Genomic DNA, 23533 nt, shown 5'->3' on the forward strand with positions numbered 1-23533 from the left:
ACGTATATGAGTGCGACAGGTCTTTTGGAATTAATATATACAGGACAAGGTGTGTGCTACACATGCAGAACCAATGCAGTTTCTGGTACTAGTAGTCCTAGCTTCTGAAAGCACCCAGATTTGAGTTCAAACAAAATTAGTATTGTATATTAAAAATTTCACTCACAGTTTCCTTTAATATTATAGTGTGCAGGTATGTACATAAATGTGAAAATATAACAAATAATACCAAGAACGGAAAATAAATTTATAATTCAGATTATGTGTAACAAATAAAGTCGCAAAATGTAACATGTAATACGGAGGTGCACAAAGCAGAAGGCTGTGTCAAACATTGATAATTGTTGTATACTGTATATGAAAGCAAATGTTGAAATAGTTTTCATCTCTCACACAATCACCTCTTATGTCATTTGTCTCATATTCGATAATACAATCATGTGTTGCTGCTTCCGGCTTGTAAACCATCACAATTCAGCATATCCAATATCAGACGGATATAGACGTGGTGTCCACACGTCTGTGGGCAGTCATAACATGTAAGTGTAATAATTAACCATGCGTACGAACTGATAAGTACAGTGATCCGCTGGCCTATGGGCAGACCGAGCCACCGGGTGTTGGAGATTACAATGACGAATGTGGGCCCCGCTGAAGCTCCTGGGGTGTCGGAGCTAAACCATCATGCATTTGTACCAACTGTGGCACCGGAGTTTACCATTTTACATATCGGCCAGTTATAGTACCTCGGTTACCAAAACCTATTGTCATGCATTGCGGACAAGAGTGAAACTGGGATCTAACGTCTTTTTCATGTGGATCAACTATGGCACCAGAGTTTACCATTTTACATATCGGCCAATTGTGGTACTCGGTTGCCAAAGCCTACCATGACGCATTTTGGACATGTGGGTCAACTTTGATTCCAGAGTTTACCATCATGCAACTGGTCGAAGCATGGCACCTGGAATACTGTCATGCTAACTGAGCTTACTATAATGCACACCAGTGTGGCCTTAGGTGCAAGAATAACCTGTGTTAACACTGGACTATCTATTTGAAGCTACGATTACACGCATATTAATAAGTAGAAACACTTATAAAACTCCAACCGAACTACGCATTATTGCCATTGTCAGTGCACAGTGTATTACATGTAGTTTCATTTCATCATGTGCAGTGAATCCGTGGCAAGAGAAGAGAGTACAAAAATATTGCCACATGCTCTAATACTGCTAGTCTATGGAATTTGGAAGCGGGAGATGTTGCACGTCAATCTCCTATAATTGTGAACGTGGACTGTTTAGGTGAGTTGGACGCTGTAGGAGCCTCGAACATCCCCAAGCTGGTCCGACTCCAGACCAAAGCTTGCTTCTCTCTTCTTCTTGGTTCGGGGAAAGAATGTAGGACACATCTTTATCGTCTTCTTCCAAGTCTGTCCAGGAGAGATGCTCCTGAAAATCAGCATGAGTGGGTGAATCAATGAGATGTTCAATGTGTGCCCGTCAGTCAGTGTGAGTCAGTGTGTTGGATATTGTGAGTCAGTCAGTAAGTCATTGATTAGGTCAATATGAGTCGTCCAGTCAGTGTAAGTGGGTCAGTGCTCAGTATGTGGGTCTAAAGTTGAGTCGGTAGCTATATTTCAGTGTTAGTTTGTAAATGAGTCAATGTGAGTCGGTAGCAGGTCTTTCAAAGTGAGTTTGTGAATGGCTCAGTGTGAGTCGGTAGCGTTTCGAGTTTGTGAATGGGTCATTCATGAGTCATTGGCCTGCAGTAGATATGCTTATGGCTTTTAATGACATGGTTACCATTAGATAATATTTTCATAAGCTGACATCCTTGAATATAAATAAACTCTATTCTCAGCGACTGTTTACTCACTGTTGGCAGTATGTGTAGAGTGCTCCGTATGCATTACCCGGTAGCGATCGTATGGGAAATTGCATTCGGAATCGTTCGGGTACAAACCTTTCCGAGGTAGAAGTTCTGTAGATCTGTGCGAATGTCCACTTTCGCGATTTGGTTAACTGTGCTCTGATTGCTCAATCCTAAAGGTTACCTGAACCGACCTCCTACTAGGTTTTGTTAGGCTCAGTACTGGAGTGTAACGAAAAGTACTTTGACTGTAAAAGACTGTAAAAGTAAAAATGTATTACTGACCCTATTGTGATTTTGTCCATCAGTGGTGGCACCGTTTTCAAGTTGCCTTCAATCTCCACCTCACATTTGGTCATGGGGACAGGGAGCGGGTTGGTGAAGGATAGGTCCACCTCTACTGTGTCCCCGGATTTAACAGTGGAAGGACCCTATATAACACAGGACATGTGACAGTATATATACATTTATCTTACTTCACATATAATGACGTTTTCTTATTGGCTAAGCGCTCTTCTATTATTTTAAATGCACCACACTTACAAGCGAGGTACATTTCAAAATATACCCCGCTGCCAATGGCAACTCATTTGGTACTTCGTGGTAGTACTCCTTTACCTCGAACAGCATTTAAAACACATATGATGTACGGAAATTTCTGATGTTTTGCGAATGCACATCGATGGAAGGGAGATAACTCTAAATCCGTTTCTCTTGTGTCGTCTGCAAAATATAGCAACGGCTACGAAAACATCTGCCTCGCAATTCCAATACATAAATTTTGACAAAACGTTCAATTGCAGTCCCTATGGATATTAAGAAGGGGAAGTACACCGCAGCGAAATTACTGAGACGATACCTGTGGGAAATAGCATAATGCAGGATTCGAATTGTTTGATTCCACACGGGTTGGTTGAAGTGTATGCCCATGACCCCCTCATGACCACAAGTATGTTAAGTGAACAACTTATAATATATTGATGGGAGCGGGTTGGTGAAGGTGACGTCCACTTCTACTGCTTCCCCGGCCCTAACAGTGGAAGGATCCTATATAACACAGGGCATATGACAGTATATATTATATTGATGGGAGCGGGTCGGTAAAGATAGATGTCCATTTCAAGTGTCTCCCCGGCTTTAACAGTGGAAGCATAGTGTGTCAATTTCACATTGTCAAAAACAGCTGCCGTGTTCTATTAACGGTCTAATATATCACTCAGTGAAATCCCACCTTTATAACAAGGTCTGGGCGGCGCAGCTGGACGTTGTAGTGTTGTGTAAACAGACTTCCGGTTTCCTTGACCTTCGCGAAAACCTGTATCTGGAAGTTGAAGCCTTCCTGTGGACGCATCATTGCCTGCTGCTGCGTCACACTGAGGGTGAAAGTCTGGCCTGTAAACACAATACCTCTTAGGTGATGTTCCACACGGCCATCAATAAAAAAAACATGGGTGGGTGGGTGAGTGAATCAGTGAGTGAGTGAGTGAGTGAGTGAGTGTTGTTTACGTTAGTTTTAGCAGTTTTCCAGCATTATCACGGTCTAATACCATTTTGACGTCATAACCGCACACATTACTGCGGCAATACAACGGCGAGTAACATCTGAGTTTATTACCTAAGAGAGTGAGAATATCGGATTCATATTTTTATACAATGCCCAAGGGCAAAATATCACATAGTCATGGTGACGTGGCATCATGGACAGTGCTACGACGTCACGTTTCTTCTGAGACGTTACGTTCTGCATGCGGCGACGGCGGGTAGCCAGCACATGTTTGAAAGTAGATCTGGGTTATATTTCTCAGTTTGACGACTTCGGTTATAAACAGAATGGTATATTCATGCTCATATCATGCTATCTCTCTGGAAATGCCAACATTTAGACACTCGTATCGTTAAAGTACCATGACATAGACTCTGATATATCATCTATACATCACACATCCCGAATGGGTCTCAACCGAAACAGTACAAGAATTTGTACTTTACTAAGAAAGTGAAATCCCAAATATGACATATGTCGCATTTGACCACTTTCTAAATGGCATTGTGTAATCATCACACGCCTCCTGTGACTCCAGTGATCCACCTACTCTGGCCTGCTTGTAATGTCTCCGTCTGTTCAGACTGTGCAGCCATCCCCGTCATCATGCCGTGGTAGGTCTTGTGTAAGATGTCTATAGACAGGGTCACGGTGCGGGCGACGTTGTCGTTGTTGCGGGTGTGTATCTTTACCGAGAAGCCTTTTCCCACCATGACATCGATATTGTCCATACTCAGTCCAATGGCCTGACGTCAGACATTGAAACATAAAATACCTCCCACGTTAAAACGTTCAATATATATGTATGTAATAATCAACCGAACGTTTTAGCCCATGGAACCTTTTCATAGCTCCTTCTGTTACAATACTCATATATATAGACTAACATGTAGTCTCTGATATGATCATATTTCATAGAAAAAAAAAATTGAAACAAAATGCAATAAAAAGAAGCCCATAGACGTTCTTCATAATCAGAAACAGTGGTAATCTTGACTTGCGCCACGTTCTAGTCTTTCATGGATGGGTATACTTGTCGCCTGGTCAGTATGAGAGACGTGAATATGTGAACATGTATTAATGCACCACACATTGAATCCGAGCACTCCCTGGTGTTACATTCTCGCCCTGACCTGTGACATCGGCAGCTCATCCTCATCGTCAGCTAGATTGTCCTTCCTGAACATAGCCTGGGCCTGTCGGAGCACCTCTCTTGCTTTAGTGGAACCTGTGAGACGACAAAGTTACTGAACATCAGATGGGAAAAGGCCTGGTCTGACCAGTGACCAGCAGCTTTCTCTCTCTCTCTCTCTCTCTCTCTCTCTGTGTGTGTGTGTGTGTGTGGAATACCTTCAAGATGCGTGTAGTGCTTTTATCAAGGTTCAGGACAATCAGACTATCTTCAAGATGCATGTAGTGGTTCAGGACATTCCGACTATCCTCAAGATGGGTGTAGTGTACTTGACAACATTCAGGGCAATCATACTAACTTCAAGATGCGTGTAGTGTACTTGCCAACATTCACGGCAATCATTCTAACTTCAAGATGCGTGTACTGCTTTTCCTAATCTTCATTAAGGTGCGTGGAATGCTCAGTCCACCAGTTAGTGAGAGTTAGCCTACCTTGGGGATACTTATACTGGTCAGTTACATCTAGTCGCTGCAACTCGTCCTGTGGCTCTTGGGATGGACTGTGGGTGCTGATATTTTTACCGATACTGTGGAAAAATAAGGAAACCACGAGGACGGATCATCTTCTAGCAAGGGACATATGCATGAGTGAGGGCTTTAAACAATAATCCAGAAATATCGCCTCGGTGGACACCAGAAATGGGCTTCACACATTGCAGCCATGTGAGAAACGACGTCTTCGGCATGACAAGCGAACGCTGTAACCACTTGGCTACTCTACCGTCTCATGTGCAAAAGCTGGTATTGCTTATAAAGAACACATTTGTGACAATCGCTAGCGTTAATCAGGGACGTCCATACTAATTTGGAACTTATGATTCTCTAGGACACAGTCCTGCCAGTCGGGAGACCTATTCTGTTAATATATACTGTATGATATATTACAATTAGACCCGGACTGGTGCAGTGACTGGTGCGAGAGTGTTACTTACATATTCCTGGTCCGCGCCACCTGTTTCAGCTTTTTGGCCATGACATCCTCCTCCCAAGTCACGAAGTCCGCATTTACCTCCGCGAACACGAAGGGCGTGTCATGGCCGATGTAGATCAACCCTTCTTTGATGGCCTTAACTGGGGCGGGGCCACAACAGAACACGCCTGTAACACATGAAAAAGACAATGCAGTAGGTGAGTGAGGAAGTGTGTTCGCTTTGGCGGTACTGTATGTCAGGTGTCAGTGGTTCTTAATGCATTTCGACTAACACTGATTGCTACTGCATTTGAAGAATCAGTGATTCTCACTGCATTTCAAGAATCAATGGTTTTTATTGCATTTCAAGTATCACTGGGTGTTATTGCATTTCTAATATCAATGGTTCTTATTGCATTTCTAGTATCCATGGATATTATAGCATTTCTAAATGGTAGCTATTGCATTTCAAGTATCAGTGGTAGTTATTATATGTCAAGTATCACTGGCTGCAGCTGTATGCCAAATATTGGGGAATGTTACTGAATGTAAGGTATTAGTGGTTGCTATTGCATGGCAAAGTATTCTTTTTCTGTGTCAATTATCAATTGCTATTGTGTATCATGTCTCCATGGATGATATTGTGCTTCAGGTACCAATGGTTGTTATTGTGTGTCAAGTATCAATGGTTGCTGTTGTGTATCATGTGTCCATGGATGTTGTTGTGCTTCAAGTATCAATGGTTGTTATTGTGTGTCAAGTATCAATGGCTGCTGTTGTGTATCATGTGTCCATGGATGTTGTTGTGCTTCAAGTATCAATAGTTGTTATTGTGTGTCAAGTATCAATGGCTGCTGTTGTGTATCATGTGTCCATGGATGTTGTTGTGCTTCAAGTATCAATGGTGGTTATTGTGTGTCAAGTATCAATGGCTGCTGTTGTGTATCATGTGTCCATGGATGTTGTTGTGCTTCAAGTATCAATGGTTGTTATTGTGTGTCAAGTATCAATGGCTGCTGTTGTGTATCATGTGTCCATGGATGTTGTTGTGCTTCAAGTATCAATGGTTGTTATTGTGTGTCAAGTATCAATGGCTGCTGTTGTGTATCATGTGTCCATGGCTACGCATTCCTAGTTCATTCTAAACAGTTACTAATGGATTTTGATGGCCTTCATGCCAAAGGTCAAGCTGACGAAACGGACTTTGCAAAGGCAATTAACATTCACCAAATACTATTGGAAGTGTCTACTTCAAATTCGATCTACTGTTTTACGAAAATGAAACAGATAACTTTATGGGTGACAGTTTCTTCTTTAGTGCATAGATGGACGTTTCGATGTAGATTCTAACAATGTCATCGAGCTGAGCGTGTGTTTGACACTATCGTTGGTCTCAACTGGATGCTTCTAGGGATTTACAGGAATGCCTTCAGATCGAAGTGAGCTCACGTTCTCGACAATCCATTTGTTATTGTGTGTCAAGTATCAATGGCTGCTGTTGTGTATCATGTGTCCATGGATGTTGTTGTGCTTCAAGTACCAATGGTGGTTATTGTGTGTCAAGTATCAATGGCTGCTGTTGTGTATCATGTGTCCATGGATGTTGTTGTGCTTCAAGTATCAACGGCCGTTGTTATGCGTCAAGCATCAATGGCTTTATCGGAGTGTCCACCCCACCTTCACTTTCCTCCTGGGGCGTAGCGTCAATGGCCTGCCACCCGTCAAACTGTTTCCCCAGGTCCGGGCGACTCATCCATACCTCATTCCATACATGGAAGTTCCTGGGAAATTGAAATGTTCTTCTTCATCATATGTAAACAGGTTAAAACTGAATAGAACACACGTCACTCGGCAATACTCCTGTATATATGTATATATCTCCCTGAACACGCTAGGCTCATACATGACCCTGGCGGTAGAGTGGGCTTGTGGTCAGCGCGTTCGCTCGTCACGTTGCAGGCTTGGGTTCAGTTAACCACTTGGGTACGATGTGCGCAGTCCATTTCTGGTGTCCCCGTCGTGATATTTCCCGAATATTGCTTAAAGCGGCGTAAAACTAAACTTACTCACTCTTGCATCAACCGTGAGATACTGGTTACTTGCCATCCAAACGACAGCAATACCATAGTAAAACACGAACAATTATTCTAGACTTTGCTATTGTTAGATAATTTGAAATATTCTTTAAACATTTCACAATGATCGATAGATGTCCCAAAACAGCTTTGAAAACAAACAAATACTCTTATACTCTGTTAATTCCCTAAATTGGTCCAGAACAGCGTTGGCACCATCTTACAACTGTCCTCGAACATGAACCCCCATACGTACCATTTCCTGTCGCCGGAGACGTTGACATAGCCACCCGTATGGTTGGGTCGGTATATTTCATCAAAGCTTAGACGTTCCTTATCAGTGTTGTGAGAAGATTCATAGTTGGTGACACTCCTACAGGGCAGTCCTAGGGCTCGGCACACTGTGGACACAGCGAGAAATATATATGTATCTTCATTACGATAATATTCACACTCAAAAACATAGCTTTTAACCTAGAAAATGCATGACTATTGCTAGTTAGCGTTGTCACGTTGTCACGTTGTCACGTTGTCACGTTGTCACGTTGTGTCACCTCAATCTCACGCAGTTCTCCGACGTGTAGCACGGGCGAAACCAAAGAACACGGATTTGGTGCTGGCAAAACCACAGATATAACCATGAGAATTGGGGATTCAAATTAAGAGCCACATGTTTTGGGGTACCCAAGGGACGCATCACAGAACTGCAGCTACAGTGTTCACTATTGCTTGTTGCATATTTGTCAAAGTGATAATTGTTCTCTGTACAAATAATAGAATTGTTCGCCGATACTGGTAACAATGACATTGACAGTTTTCCTTTGCTGATAATGACAATACTGTGGATTTCCAACACGCACAATCCGCCCCACCCCAACTACGCCACCCCACCCCACCCCACCCCATACCAACCCCAGCAAATGTCTAGAGCTAAACAACCATACTCACTGCCAAATGACATTGCGGTTTGTTCATCCACACTGTTAAACAGCAATGCAGATTGCTCATCCACACTGACAGACAATAATACAGATTTGTTCATCAACACTATAAAACAACAATACGGATTTTCCCCATTCTCAAACAACAGAACAGATTCTCGTTGTCCCCACCTGTTACGAGGACCCCTGAGAACACCCAGCACTGTCCGAACCTAACCGGTTTGGCGGTGGACATGTACTGCTTCAGGATTTTCACGCTCCCTGTCCACGTATTCGGTGGCGTGCCGCCGTCGTAACCGCCTCGCCATTTCCCGTACAGGACGCCGTTGTCGTCGTTGAAGTTCACCTGAGCAAAACATCAAAAAGCATGAAGGGTTGCAGTGCCCATAATCTGATTGGATACTTAACTTTTGTTGATTAATCTGTGTGCATATATTTTGTATATATTTGCTACGCATTCCTAGTTCATTCTAAACAGTTACTAATGGATTTTGATGGCCTTCATGCCAAAGGTCAAGCTGACGAAACGGACTTTGCAAAGGCAATTAACATTCACCAAATACTATTGGAAGTGTCTACTTCAAATTCGATCTACTGTTTTACGAAAATGAAACAGATAACTTTATGGGTGACAGTTTCTTCTTTAGTGCATAGATGGACGTTTCGATGTAGATTCTAACAATGTCATCGAGCTGAGCGTGTGTTTGACACTATCGTTGGTCTCAACTGGATGCTTCTAGGGATTTACAGGAATGCCTTCAGATCGAAGTGAGCTCACGTTCTCGACAATCCATTTTGGCTGACGTGAGTACTCACTATCTTGGAGAGCGCTCTGGCAACCTTGGGGGCGTTCCCCATGGCACGTGTCATCTTGAAGTTGAAGCCTTTCCTGAGAAGGTGGAGAGAGGCGTGCAGAATCCCGTCCTCAAACTGGCCAACAGATTGGTTCAATTATGAACAGGTTAAACCTGGTCCTCAAACAATTGGGTGTTCAACTAGGGATTCATATCAGTAACAAATTAATATCTGGTCCTCAAACGAGATTCATATCTAATTCATACCAAAGGATACATATCAACAACAGATAACACATGGTCCAAAACAGGGTTCAAATTATGAACAGATTAAAACCTGGTCCTTAAAGGAGTGGGTATCCATCAAAGAGTTCATATCAACAACAGATTAAAGCCTAGCTCTTCATCAAAGGATTCAAATCAACCACTGATTAAACATGTCCTAAAAAGAATGGGTTTCCACCTAGGGGTTCAAATCACATTTAACTTAGTGCACAAACTAGCAAAAAAAAACCCGAAAAAACCCACGGTCTCAGATCTAGACCGCACCTGGTCATTACATCATCTAACATTGTAAATTCTTTTTTTCTGCAAAATGACGACTTTTATGCCGACCAAATGAGGCACGTTATGAAATATCGATATGTCTTCAGAAAGATAGTGTTGGGGATGAACTGTAATGATAAAAAGTATGGACTTTTTATTGAATATCATTACAACGTAGAATCTCACAAGCTGATATAACTGCAACACTCTGTTCAAAACTCTGAATATGTTAGACAATATGTTGAATAGATATATCAAAAACTACAGAAAAAAAGTTTCAACTAATGTTTGATCAAGTTATGATCAGAATGTTTCATTCTGCATTGTTACTTTGACAGTGTCTGTCAACACAAAAGATCACTGTGTCGCCCTTGAAGTGATGCCATGTCTGATTGAAGTGGACATGGATGATGGTGTCCATACAAGCGAATGTTGTGATGAAGGACGGTCTGTTAACACTCCAACATCTTCCGTGTAATTGGGTAGGCATGCGTATTAAATACTTTGTACACGAACAGCTGAAAACAGTCTTGTCCTTTATGTATGGAACTCTACAGGGGATATCATAGCTTGGTCGCATTGTCGTGTTGTTTCCCTTAAAAGTTAACGCATGACGTGCCCAAACTCGCCATCTTGGCAATATTCTTTCCTCAATTTCCTAGTTATGACCTATATTTAGAAATGACTCAGACGAATCACATGACGGTCGTCTTGGTAACAAGGGATTTTATTTTATTACTTATAGTAGTTATATTCATTCTTGACCTTAATGTTTTGGAATGTAAACTTCTGCAGTTATGTACCTTGGAGCGACATTTCCACAAACCGGTTATGCCTGTTTACAAACCCCAGCCACGGCAACTTGAAAGACATCTGTTAAACTAGTAAAAAATACAGGGCCGAAGCTTGGTCCTTGACTGCTAATGTAATGTGCAAACTAACAAATGACCGTCAAACAACAATTAAGCTTTGTTAAAAATGTAGTCTCTTCACAGCTCGTATAATGCATAACATTTTTTGCGGCTCCAATTTAAGAGATAGTTGTTATTTAAAAGGACATTTGTCTATACTTATAAGCTGTAAATGAGAACGTAATGTTAATGTCAGCTGATGGTACAACTGACGCCTGGCTGATATGCATTGAATTTTATCAGAACAACATTATAAAATGTCCCTGTAGTGAGTGTGTGAGTGAATTGGGTATTACGCCGTTTCTGGCAATATTCCAGCAATTGCACCACAGGGAACACTTGAAATGAGCTTCACTGACAGATCTGTCAATACCTAACCAGACAACAACACTAACTCACCTGACAGTATCTCACCTGATCCAGCAGTATCTCACCTGACAGATCTGTCAGTACCTCACCACACCCAACAGTATCTCAACTGACAGATCCGTCAGTACCTCACCACACCCAACAGTATCTCACCCGACAGATCTGTCAGTACCCCACCACACACAACAGTACCTAACCTGACAGATCTGTCAGTACCTCACCACAACCAACAGTGTCTCACCTGACAGATCTGCAAGTACCTCACCACACCCAACAGTAACTCACCTACCCCATCTACCAGTACTTCACCACACGCCAACAGTAACTTACCTGAAAGATCTGCCATTACCACACCTGACCTCAACAGTAACTTACCTGAAAGATCTGCCATTACCACACCTGACCTCTGCAGTAACTCACCTGACCGAAGTACCAGGGTTTGGCGTTGATGTTAAAGTAATCCCCCTGGTACACCATCCCCGAGTCGTTTTCAACAGCCTCCGCTAGCCACTCTTGGTCAGGCAGATACACCACATCCTCTGCCCGATAGAACATACAGTTCATCAAACTGAATCGCTTCTGATTCATCTTTAAACATTGCCATGTGCCCATGTGCCGTGCCAATGTATGGTCAAACAAGTGAAAAATATAACAAACCAGCTTTAGACTCACATTTAGAATATAAAACCAGCCCAGACAAACACCTTCTTCAGAATTAGGGCAATTTGTGCTGCCGAATAATTCGAGGAAAGGTTTGGGTGCACTATCCAATCAGAGAAATATAAATATCACAATAGACACACCTACAAAAACAGGAGAAGCCTGGACAATATGAAAAGTGTCAATCTAGTCTGAGTTGGGACATTTTCCTTCTTGTAATCTGAGAGAGACCTACAGACGATGCAGATGACCAAGGGGAAACTAATTAGTTTGTTTTACAGGTATTGTACTTAACAGTACATCAAGACGGAATGGAAGAACTAACTGCTGCGTACTACTTTTGTGAAACCATAAAGCATTCTTATGACAATCATTATCCACAGATCATGACGAATGTGCCTCTGAGATTAAAATCGTCGATCAGCGGATCCGAGAATGTCTAAAGGAGGCAACTCTGCATTCCAAACTTTGTTCCACTTTGCTCAATGTGCATTTTATCAGTATTATTTCTATTCCCCAAGTGATCTAATATCAGCTTAACAGATTGAATTATGTTTTTTCGTATCTACCTGTATTATCGGGTGATTTACAGGAGTGCTGCAAACCAACTATTTTGCGTAAGCGCGATAGGTTGAAAACTTTTCATTTCTTTGGGTTTGTGTTTGCTTGTTGCTTGCTGTATTTGGCTGTATTTTTTCTGTTTCACGTTTTTTTAAATGGTAGGTAATAGCTACGTCCCCGATTTAAAACGTTTGTTTTAAATTGTGTCTCACCTTTACACCAAGGATTAAAGATGATGTTTATGTCTTCATTGTGGTTGTACTGCCAGATGAGGTCTTTGCCGTTCTCCACGTCCACGGTGGTCCTGACAATTAAATCCCAAACTCCGACAGGGGTGGAAGCGGGAGAGAACACTTCTACCGTGAGAGAGTTACCTCCCTTCTTGACGACGGTGGCGCCCCACCTCCGTGGCTTATAGGACGTGTCTCCGTCTTCCGTCACTTTAAAGAGTTCCTCGACTGTGCTGTCGTTTTCGCTACACGCTGCGTGGAGATTCATGATTAATGGACAATTCATCAGAGCATCACAACATCAGTACCAACTTAAGCATCAGTGCACGATGCATGTCAATGCGGATTATCAAGATCACACGGTTCTTCCAAAGGCAGCAACCATTCCACAACCTGCTTGTTAGTAAAGTTGTTCTAGACAAAATGTAATACAGTGGAACTTCGTTAATATGAGATCAGTTACTTTGATGCCTTGCTACAGACGGGGGAGAATATATTGATACTGGGGTGAATGTCACACCTTTTGTCTGGAACTAACGTGGTGTAATTGGTAGTGTTGTATTCATGGGATAAAAGTGGTATCCCTCGAGGTCATTTGCGATAAATATATACTGAAACAAATAAACTGACAGTGAAAAGAAAGTTATTGTACCAACCCTCGTACAATCAGAAAAAAGGTGTTCTGTGGCTGGCTTTGCAGAAAAGTGGTTGGCTTTGTAGAAAAACAAGTTGGTACAGTACAGACTGGGACAAACATGCATTTGTACCCGCGTGACCCATATAGTGTTTAAAGTGTTGTAACCTTGAGGATAAAAAGATCAAATCTATTCATTTTCAATCTGTGTGTATGGTACGAAATAGTATATTTCAATATTTATAAGTTGTAAACCAGGTTGTATTTAGAAAATAACACAACTGGGAGAATATCTCCTACTGAAACTTAAATATATGATCGATTTAACTGAGGATCGGTGAACGGATTAATATTATAGGGACAATATCCATGATTATCAATTCAGCTAAAGATGCCGAAAGGATGTCGTCAACAAGACGCTAGCAGCATCGTTTCAATACATATGCTGCGAATTTCTATGCAGTGTTGATCATATATTAGCGTGATGAAAATGTAATTACCTAGAAGGCACAAAACAACCTGCATTACATCCTAGAGTAGCCTTCCTTTGTAAATTACTGTATTTTTCGGACCACACTCCAGTATTTCAAATACTTGAATATTGCTCAGTGGAACGTTACTTGTTTGCATGTGTTTCTGTTTGCTTCTTCGCAGAGAGCGGCGTAAAGCTGAACTCACTCATTATTTGTGAGGAGCTAGTATGACGCGAAATTAGGTTAAAACAGCACGTGATGCATACTTACCTAAGTTGAACAAAAGCGTGATGTCGTTCTTGTCGATGTCGTAAGGTCTGTCGAAGGTGATGGTGATGAGGAAGGGCTGTCCTCTCCTGACCACCAACTCGGCTTCCTTATGACCCCTGACCTCTGTGCACTCATACATGTCAGTGTGGTGCTTCTTGGTGTTCTCCGCTATGTTGAGGTCAAGGTTGGTCACGTGCAGTTTCGAGGTCAAATCTGCTCCTGTAATCTCCGATCGTTCATCCACCCTTTCTTTGTCTACTGTTTAAGAAAAATGAAACGGTTATTTGTTAACCGTTGACAGTCCAAAATGTCTTAAATGTTCCGGAACCAGTGTCCATTCTGCATATTCTATTCTGGAAATACCAATCACGTTAACGTGTTTTAAGAGTAGTAACACCCATTCTTCGTGTTCAAGCCCGGTAATGCCGGCCGGTTTTGTACACGCACTCTTTAGAATTTCAGACATTATACGAAATACACTGTACAAATTCTAACATGGCAGGGATATAACAACTCTAATTACCCACAACAGTCTTAGCAGAGACCACATAAAGTAAAAGCCATATAGTTTGTTAGTGATTTAATACATAAAGGATATATACACATACTCATGAAAAGAAATAATGGAACACATGAAAGGACAAGTGTTCCTTTATATACTTCCAAAGTTCCACCCACAGTGCAATACATGCCTTGTGAAGATACCTGGAAAAGAAAGGACGCTTGTGCTTTCATGTGTTTCCTTATTTGTTTTCATCTGCATATATTTGTAGCGCCTGCCTCGAGGCCAGAATGGAAAACGGCAAACGGACACACCCTGAGCCAACCACTGAGTGAAACCAACAGTACCTGTGACGTCCTGGCCAACGCTTTCAACCTCCCTCGTTGTTATCTCCCTTTCTCCCAGGTCGTCTCGCCACCTGCTCCGGAAGCGGCTATCAAATTCCAGCATAGTGGGACGTGTTCTCCCAAAGGAGTACCATGACTCCCTGAACCGACTTCTCCCTATTCGAGAGGAACTGTAACATATCAGCGTGTAGTCAGTTATCATGCTCTGGCCATACATTTTAGCCTGGAAGCGTTATATTATTGTAGGTTCAAAAGTAGGTCAAGGCTGAGCAGGACTTCAGTGGCGCCAAAAGTTGTCGCTCTTTGTTGAAAGGAGTAGATCTTAATCATGGTTTCGAATACGGTTTCGCAACATAGCTAACAGAACCTGAACTGCATTATTCGGTGCTCTCTTCAGTGCTTTCACCCTAAATAAGGGTTTAGATTCCATCCTCAAGTTCTAACCTCCCTTCTCACTAAGGCTCCTGTTCAGTTCAAAAGAATTTCTATCAAAAGTGTAGGTATTCGGAGAGTAAGTGAAAGCTTACATGGCCATACATTTATCCTTCATCACAAACTGTTACACGCCTATGTAATCAGGGCTGTAGGGTGCGTGTCTACATAAACTACGCATGGGTAATTCAGATTTACGCATACAAAGTCAAATCAAATGAGTTAACGATACGCAGAATATGATTTTGTTTACATGCGTGAACAAAACTATTGTTCTAGTCCAACACAGCCGATCTTCATGTCTCCGGTGGTGAGTGTAGGCACTGAATCGAAGATTGCGGAGCTTGTCCGCTTGATCTCCGTTAATATTTCTAGTCCACGTTCGGTTCGCAGTTTGCTTAAAGGCTAGCCCTTAAACAGTGTTACTTTCACGACGTTGCCGGTCCTCATCAGTAATAATACACAATATACAAAAGACTCGGGGCCCAGTCTACTCTTAGGTACAGTTGCTTAACAACATACTTGGCGTACACTGAAACTACACCGAGAAATTGTAAACTATCTGTATTTTTATGTGATGTTACTTACGTTTCTACAGCACACATCTGATAAATTAGGAACTCCAGTTAAGTAAAAACTGCATTGCGACAATACATCAGACAATACATGACAGAATGTGATGAAGAAGAAAATTACCTGAAGTTGAAGCTCCGGAAGGACATCGTCGTTGTTGGTGTCAGTGGATGATGATGAAGTTGGGGCTACAGCGACCAACGCTTCTCAAACACCAGGCGTTGTCTCTGCATAAGTAATGTGGACAGCTAAAGACAGGCGTTGCCTTCAAAATTCTACAGTGATTTAAGGATACACTCGGACTGGAAATCAGCGGTTTCAATACATGCGTACACGCACGCACGCACGCACGCACGCACGCACGCACGCACGCACGCACGCACGCACGCACGCACGCACGCACGCACGCACGCACGCACGCACGCACGCACGCACGCACGCACGCACGCACATTTGTATAGCTCATCTGTTCAGGGGTGCTTTGTTTTTTCCCTCGGTGACTTCTGAACTGGTTGAAACTTGGGTATAGGATCGTACACTTCAACCAAACTGTGTGAATCAAACGATCTTCCTGTTTTTCCCGCAGGTATTGTATTGTGCAATTCCCGCGGTGTAATTCCCCTTCTTAACGTTCACATGGTCTACATTTGAACGTTTTGTCAAAATGTATTTATTGGAATGGGGGGCAAATCTATTCGTAGCCATCGCTAGATTTTACAGACGACACAAGAAAATAGATTTAAGGTTATCTCCCTTCTATCGATTTGCATTCGCAAAAAAATGCATCATGCGTGATTCAGTGTTATTCGAGATAAATAAATACTACCACGAAGTATCGAATGAGGAGTACCGAATGAGTTGCCACTGGCACTACATTGCAGTTTATCCCGCTTTGAAGTGGGGTACACTGAAATTAATAGAAGAGCGCTGAGCCAATCAGAAAACGACATATATGTGTGAGGTAAGGTCATACTTAATGTTTCCTAAAATATTTGAAATGTGACTGGTGAGTGGGTGAGTGAGTGAGTGAGTGTGTTTGTTTTTACACCGCTTTTAGCAATATCAGCAGTATCACGGCGGGAGACACCACGAATGACCTTCACGCATCATAACCAAGTGGGGAATAAAACCCCTGTTTAATGCGTGACAAGCCAATCCTTAACCACTAGGATACCCCACTGCCCCTACGAAATCACGAGAAGGAGGGACACAATTATGAGATTATTTTCATTAATAAACCATTTGTGCATGATTCTTACTGAGAGTCAGGGAATGTATATCGACAGAAAGGTATAGGTAAAGGGCACAAAAACACTGTCAAATATATTCCCGAATTATGAGTAACTTTTCAATGAATGACACAAACTGTCATGTAATGTCACGTAACATATATATCCCCAAACGTGTGCGATGTTTTTGTTTTTTTTTGTTTGTTTGTTTTGTTTTGTTTTGGGATTTTTTGTATGTCAGTTTGGTTGATCGCGAAAACTAAACGTTATGTTCTAAAAGAATCATTTACTTACACTCTTTAAGGCCCTACCTGAAGTGAAGCAGGCTCATTTTTAACCTTTCGGGGCTGTTTGCACCATGCGCAAACAAAGAACATGATCCATAGCCCATTTGTCTATAACTTCATGTGACACATTGTCAATGCGTGCATGTACACGTATACAAACTGTTGAGTTACAACACACCTGAATCAACAAGGTGTCTGATATAGTGTCAGGTGGACCATAAACAATATTCAGTCTGAAGTGAGGAGCATGCATTTTTTTCAATTTAAGTACATTGTATGCATGACTCATATGACACGCATGTTTAGGCCAGGTCGTTTTACGTTACCTAAGTTGTGTTGAGCACTTAATCGGGGCAATGCATTTACGTGTTATCAAGTGGTAAATATTAGGTATTATGTGACAATTTTGAACGATGTTCATCATTTTTGCGTCACACAATTAACGTTACAGGATATTTGTAAACCAAATCCTTCTTGCCAATGTGGTGGTGGAGTAAGTGGGTGATGTAGGAGAGAATGGAGAAAGTGAGTGAGAGAGATGTGGGAGAGAAGGGGAAAGGTGAGTGAGAGTGGTGTAGGCGAGAAGGGAGAAGTTTAGTGAGAGTGATGTAGGATAGAAGGTGAGTGAGAGTGATGTAGGAGAGAAGGTGAGTGAGAGTGATGTAGTTAAGATGGGAGATGTTGGGTGAAGGTGATGTAGGAGAGAAGGGAGAAGTTCAGTGAGAGTGATGTAGGAGAGAAGGGAGAAGTTGAGTGAGGGTGATATAGGAGAGAAGGTGAGTGAGAGTGATGTAGGAGAGAAGGGAGAAGTTTAGTTAGAGTCATGTAGAAGAAAAGGGAGAAGTTTAGTGAGAGTGATGTAGGAGAGAAGGGAGAAGTTTAGTGAGAGTGATGTAGAAGAGAAGGTGAGTGAGAGTGATGTAGAAGAGAAGGTGAGTGAGAGTGATATAGGAGAGAAGGGAGAAGTTTAGTGAGAGTGATGTAGGAGAGAAGGGAGAAGTGTCGCGAACGTGATGTAGGAGAGAAGGGAGAAGTTGAGTGAGAGTGATGTAGGAGAGAAGGTGAGTGAGAGTGATGTAGGAGAGAAGGGGGAGTTGAGTTAAAGTGATGTAGGAGAGATGGGGGAGATGAGTTAGAGTGATGTAGGTGAGGTGCAAGACGTTGAGTGAAGTTGTGTATGCGAGAAGGTGAGTGAGAGCGTGAGTGATGTAGGCGAGGAAGGAGAAGATGGATGGATTATTTTTTTCATCTTTTTTATTGTTCCCAATATAGTAAGCACAGAGATATGAAAAGGTATATGGTAGAATAAGTGTAAATACAACAAGTGGGGTGAAATGAGTAAGTTGAGTACATCACATACCCCAATGTAGTGGGTAGAGATATAAAACACATACAGTGGATTAAGTGTACATCACATATCAATATCAATATCAATATCAATATCAATATCAATATCAATATCAATATCAATATCAGTGGTATGTATTTATGGTCATTCAGGGTTTGAATTCATGGACGAGAGGAAACCATTTGGCTAAAAATCTTCCACCATTGTTATTTCTTCTGGCAATAAAAGCTTTTGGAATTGTTTTTCCAAAGAGCATGTGTAAATATACCTCTTAGCAGATAACAATCCGTGAATCAGTAATGGGCTCTTACCCCAAAAACCCAAACCAAATCATTTTTTTTTCGGTCAAATGATATGCTTGGATATGTGTAGTAATCTACTATTCAAGTTTCTCCCAGAAAGTTTTGGTTTCCTCACAATCCCAGTATACATGGAATAAGGTCTCATCAGATCCATTACAAAAAGAACATATTGTATTTTCAGCCAGATTCATCCTAAAAAGTTCTTTTTGGTATATACAATTCCATGCAGAAATCCATGCTGGCAATCTAACAATTTCAAATTTCAAATTCTTTCTGCAAGTATCAAAAATCAAACACCAATCAAAATAAATACAATTAAATGATGTTTCCCATTTTGGCAACGGATGGGTTATTGATGGACTGTGTATATTAAAGACGTGTTAAGGTGGTGGTGCACCATTGTGGTTAAAGTGTTCGTTCGTCACGCCTGGGTTCGATTCCCCTCAGTGGTGTAATATGTGAAACCCATACGTGGCTGGAATATTGCTAAAAGCAGCATACAGCCGTATTTAGTAACTTGTGGTGGGTTGCTAATGCTGCGTTAAAATCCTGCCCTAGAAAATAATCAGGATAAATGTTCATTGCAAAACGACTGAATCAGTGGATTTTCTCTAAATGCCCCATTGATAATATTGTGATACATGCATCTATTCGGGATCAGGGCAAATATCGTATATATTAAGTGACGCCGTGTCCTTATTTCGAGTCTGCTTTAACTACACTCGTGTCGAAACGACATGTGTTTGCTGTTTAAGAGCTGTGTAAACATTGATTGGAAACACGCAAAGTATGGAGGTGTGCACATATATACACGACTGTTCAAACATAGCTAGTTCTCCTGCTCACATATGCACAGATCGACATACTGGTGGTGTGTTAATGACGGACTAGGGATATACCTCAATGCATTTGTTCCGGTTTAAGATGATCATGTAAATTATTAACCTATATTTGACACAAAGGATGTTAAGCATATATTTGATTCTAAAGCTGCATTATACATACGATAAATGAACAGACAGAAATTATTAAAAGCATCTGAAAAAAACAGTTTAAACAGACATGTAACGAATATGCATAACAATACAAAACAACACTGACGTAGACTGGATATGCTATAATTAATAATAGTCCTTTTATCATGCGTATTGCTTCATGTCCAATGTGTGCTTGAAGCATACGTATTATCATTACCCCTGGGCAAACAGATTGGCTATTTCTGAGTTAGACAACAAACAAATGCAAACATTTACTGGGTCATACATTAGTGAGTAAATACATGCGACATAAGAGGAAGGTATGTATGTCTGACCGACGATATTAACGCTATCCTACCTGAAGTTGCAGAGGGAACTACATGTACATCTCCACCTGTAGCTCAGGTATGCAGACGTCTGGTTTTCTACAGAATGCTTGCTTTAAGCAGCTGACTGGTGCTTACTCTCCTGAAACGACCGATACGCTTATGCGGATATATATTTCACAGTGGCAGACCACCCGAACAAAAGGAACTGACAAACGGTCGTTCACAGGAATGTAGTCTCGGCCTCTGTAGATATAGTGTGCCCTTATATAGGTGTGTTGTGGCCTACTTTACTGATGGGCGAGTTGTAAAGGCTGAGAGGCCTTCGAAAATGAATGGGTTAAAGCTTGTTAACACGTTAAACATTCGTGACGTATCATGCTTTGCTGCTGACGAGAAGACTGCGGGAAAAGAAATACGCGTGATCTTGACACTGTCAGGTTGCTGGGGCTCAAAATCAGCTCAGGTACCCTTGCCCCCTCTACACACAAACCAGACAGCGAATTGGCGGAGCGGCTAAAAAGATCAATTGTGCATTTCATGATAAAAGCATGAAACTTTGCACATTTATTGATTTTATTATACTGATGCATAGTGATCACTCTCAGATATTTAAGCACTCAATATAATTTCATTTTCACACAAGCTGAAGTTTTGGGGTGTGGGGTGTGAGCGGGCTCTCTGACCTGTCTAAGGTGTCGGGCTAGTGATCCAAAGAATGTGAGGTGCCGAGATCGAGTCCACCTGTGACCGGCTGTAAAAACCTTGGAATCACCTTTGTGTGCACACCTTTTCAGTGTTGTTACAACCTCTAATGTACAATACACACCCCTGTGCTCTTAAAACAATCCACGAACGAGCCGATGGTGGTCACATGAATACGTGCAAACTGCTCGTTGCAGGTACAGCAACGTGCAGTATGCATGGACAAAGTACAGTGACTGTGTCCTTGTCCACATAGCTGTGAATGGGTGAATGGGTAAGGAAAGTCACATTAAGCCTAGTCGCTGCAAGAGTTGGGTGATTCCAAGGAAGCTGAGGTAATACGAATGCCGTTTGAGTCTGATATCCTGTGACCGAAGGAAAACCAAAGCGCCTTGGAGCAACTGTGCTGGAAACGTGCTGAATTCGCTTGCAAGAGCATGTGTATTGCTGTGGAGTGCCCGAATGTCAGCGAAAATGACCACACGATGTCATTGCTCTCACCACAAGCATGGCTTCAATGGATTCCAATTCAAACTCGCATCTTCACCTGCGTTTGCAGCCGCTAAATACTTCTTTGTCTACTCTCGCTACTGTTTCAGCTTTGGAAAGTCATCGATGCATTACTAGAAAGTTTTACAGAATCATTACCCACGTATTCTGATTATATGTCTCGAGGATCCAGAATATTTAAGTGAGGACTGTTTGAGCTTGCAGATATTGTTACATCCCTTTCTACAGCCACTAGACACCAACTCTACAGTCACAAGACACCAACTCTACAGCCACAAGACACCAACTCCTTACAAGATGTTGATGCATGGTGAAGTGTCGCCTGTAAAAGAACATATTTACCACTCTCCTGATGTACTTGTATCCAGAGGCTTTAAGGCTGTAAAAGTAGTGACGTACCCCGTGTATGGCCTGCCTGGCAAGCTGTGTTTGTACAGACAGATACAGTACAAGACCTGCGTTGGTAGGGCGGCGTGTTTTGAGCACTACAACATCTGCAGCAACTGTTCGTAACATAATCTTTTCATTGCAACATGAGCCACATGAATTAAGTTGCAATCATCAGTCTCCTGATGAGTGCGAGAGACAAGAGAAGACATATTCATAAAACGTTTGACAGTAGAGGGTTTCACCTTGAACAGTGACAGATCCGTCAATAATAAAAGTGGTAACACTTGGCGCTTCTGATATTGCCGTAAAGATGCTTCTATATGTGCCAGCAGGTCACGTTTTGTACCAGTGCGAAAACATCCATTTTCTGATAGTGATGATGTCTGCTTTTCATGCCGATCAGAATCATCTAAATTGCCTCATGTGACTGACTCCAACTGTACACTTTCATAAGAGTTCCACGTCAACCTGCATTGTTTCAAGCTCGCCCTAACCCCTTTATGCGGCTTTTTAATCAATCAAAGTTGAAATAATACAAATCAATAAAAGCTATTTGAATCTATGATCGTTTGTTAAACAACTTTTATCCTACGTTGAAAAAAATGTTAAATTGGCAAGGATTCGCAATCTTAATTTTAATTCATTTGATTTAGCTTTGTGTTTAAAGTGAAATTCATCAGTGCGATTTCACTGCAAACTGACTATAGTTCACTTCAGAGAAATCTTGTGGCCTGAGAGAAACCACGTGGCCACCGGTGGAGTACAGTGTCGTCCAGGCAGACTGAGGAACACCAGTGGCCATGATGCTCGGGTTTATGTGAGTCTGGCATGACGTCTGGCAGTATTATAAACCATGCCGAAGATTCATGACCATCAGAAGGAGGCTGTGACGTCTGAGGATACGTAGTCAGCCAGACAGCTGGGAAATGGCAGAAACGTCTTGTGTGCTGCAAACTCCAGGAACTGCAACTTGAGGATATGGCGTAGGGTTCATGGATCTCATGAAAGTGGCCTGTCGATCTCATGAAAGTAACTGTTGATCTCATGAAAGTGGCCTGTCGATCTCATGAAAGTAACTGTCACGGGGCCGACAAATGTGTCATCATGAGTTCTTAATTTCTAATGAAATATTTTATGAACATAAACTTAGTGCATTATCAACAACCATTATGGAAAGCAAGACAACTTCATTATGCTGAAATCCTGGTCTACTCGGTGTATTCCTCACGGACGTCCAAAATGTTATCAGCAAATGTTATGACTTCAGGGTTCGAGTCGAAAGGATGTTGACTAAAGCGTTTTTATGGGATGCAGGTCTGACGGTGACAGATAAGGAATCTAAGAGGGGTGGGGAAGGATGTTATGCCATACGCGTGAACTGTAGACTTCTACAGAACTGTAGACTACTGCATCTATTGCGCTTTGTCCTGACTGCAACTTCAAACGTCTCTATGCCTTAATGCCATTCCACACATACATAAAATACAGTGTAATGTCCTCCGTTTAATGTTTTTTTTCAAGCTTTTCCGTCATGATAGTGTCCGTGTGGTTACACTATCTATGCAACTAATGAGTATTTCTCATCTCCTGTAGTTGAAATGAAATGAATGGGTTAAAGCTTG

The 23533-nt window shown here is 41.8% G+C and overlaps 1 protein-coding gene across 4 annotated transcripts; it reads right to left on the minus strand.

Annotated features, from left to right (window-relative positions):
- Positions 1-233: 233 nt before the first annotated feature.
- Positions 234-22017, minus strand: LOC137258093 (protein-glutamine gamma-glutamyltransferase 4-like). Of its 4 annotated transcripts, XM_067795650.1 has the most exons (18): positions 21864-22017; positions 20339-20448; positions 15961-16064; positions 14833-15002; positions 13984-14241; positions 12589-12858; positions 11576-11694; positions 9352-9465; positions 8707-8881; positions 7851-7995; positions 7197-7300; positions 5542-5707; positions 5042-5136; positions 4552-4646; positions 3969-4164; positions 3107-3267; positions 2161-2306; positions 234-1454 (listed from the first exon to the last, which is right to left on the minus strand). In XM_067795650.1, the coding sequence occupies exons 3-18, from the start codon at positions 15984-15986 to the stop codon at positions 1304-1306; spliced, it is 2391 nt and encodes a 796-aa protein (XP_067651751.1). In that variant the 5' UTR covers positions 15987-16064; positions 20339-20448; positions 21864-22017; the 3' UTR covers positions 234-1303. The 4 variants fall into 4 exon arrangements, with proteins under 4 accessions (XP_067651751.1, XP_067651752.1, XP_067651753.1 ...); XM_067795651.1 differs by lacking the exon at positions 20339-20448 and having other exon boundaries at positions 21921-22010; XM_067795652.1 differs by lacking the exon at positions 20339-20448 and having other exon boundaries at positions 21864-21964.
- Between the last annotated feature and the right edge of the window lie 1516 nt (positions 22018-23533).

Source organism: Haliotis asinina, chromosome 12 (genome assembly GCF_037392515.1).
Source record: "Haliotis asinina isolate JCU_RB_2024 chromosome 12, JCU_Hal_asi_v2, whole genome shotgun sequence".
Lineage (NCBI taxonomy): Eukaryota > Metazoa > Mollusca > Gastropoda > Lepetellida > Haliotidae > Haliotis > Haliotis asinina.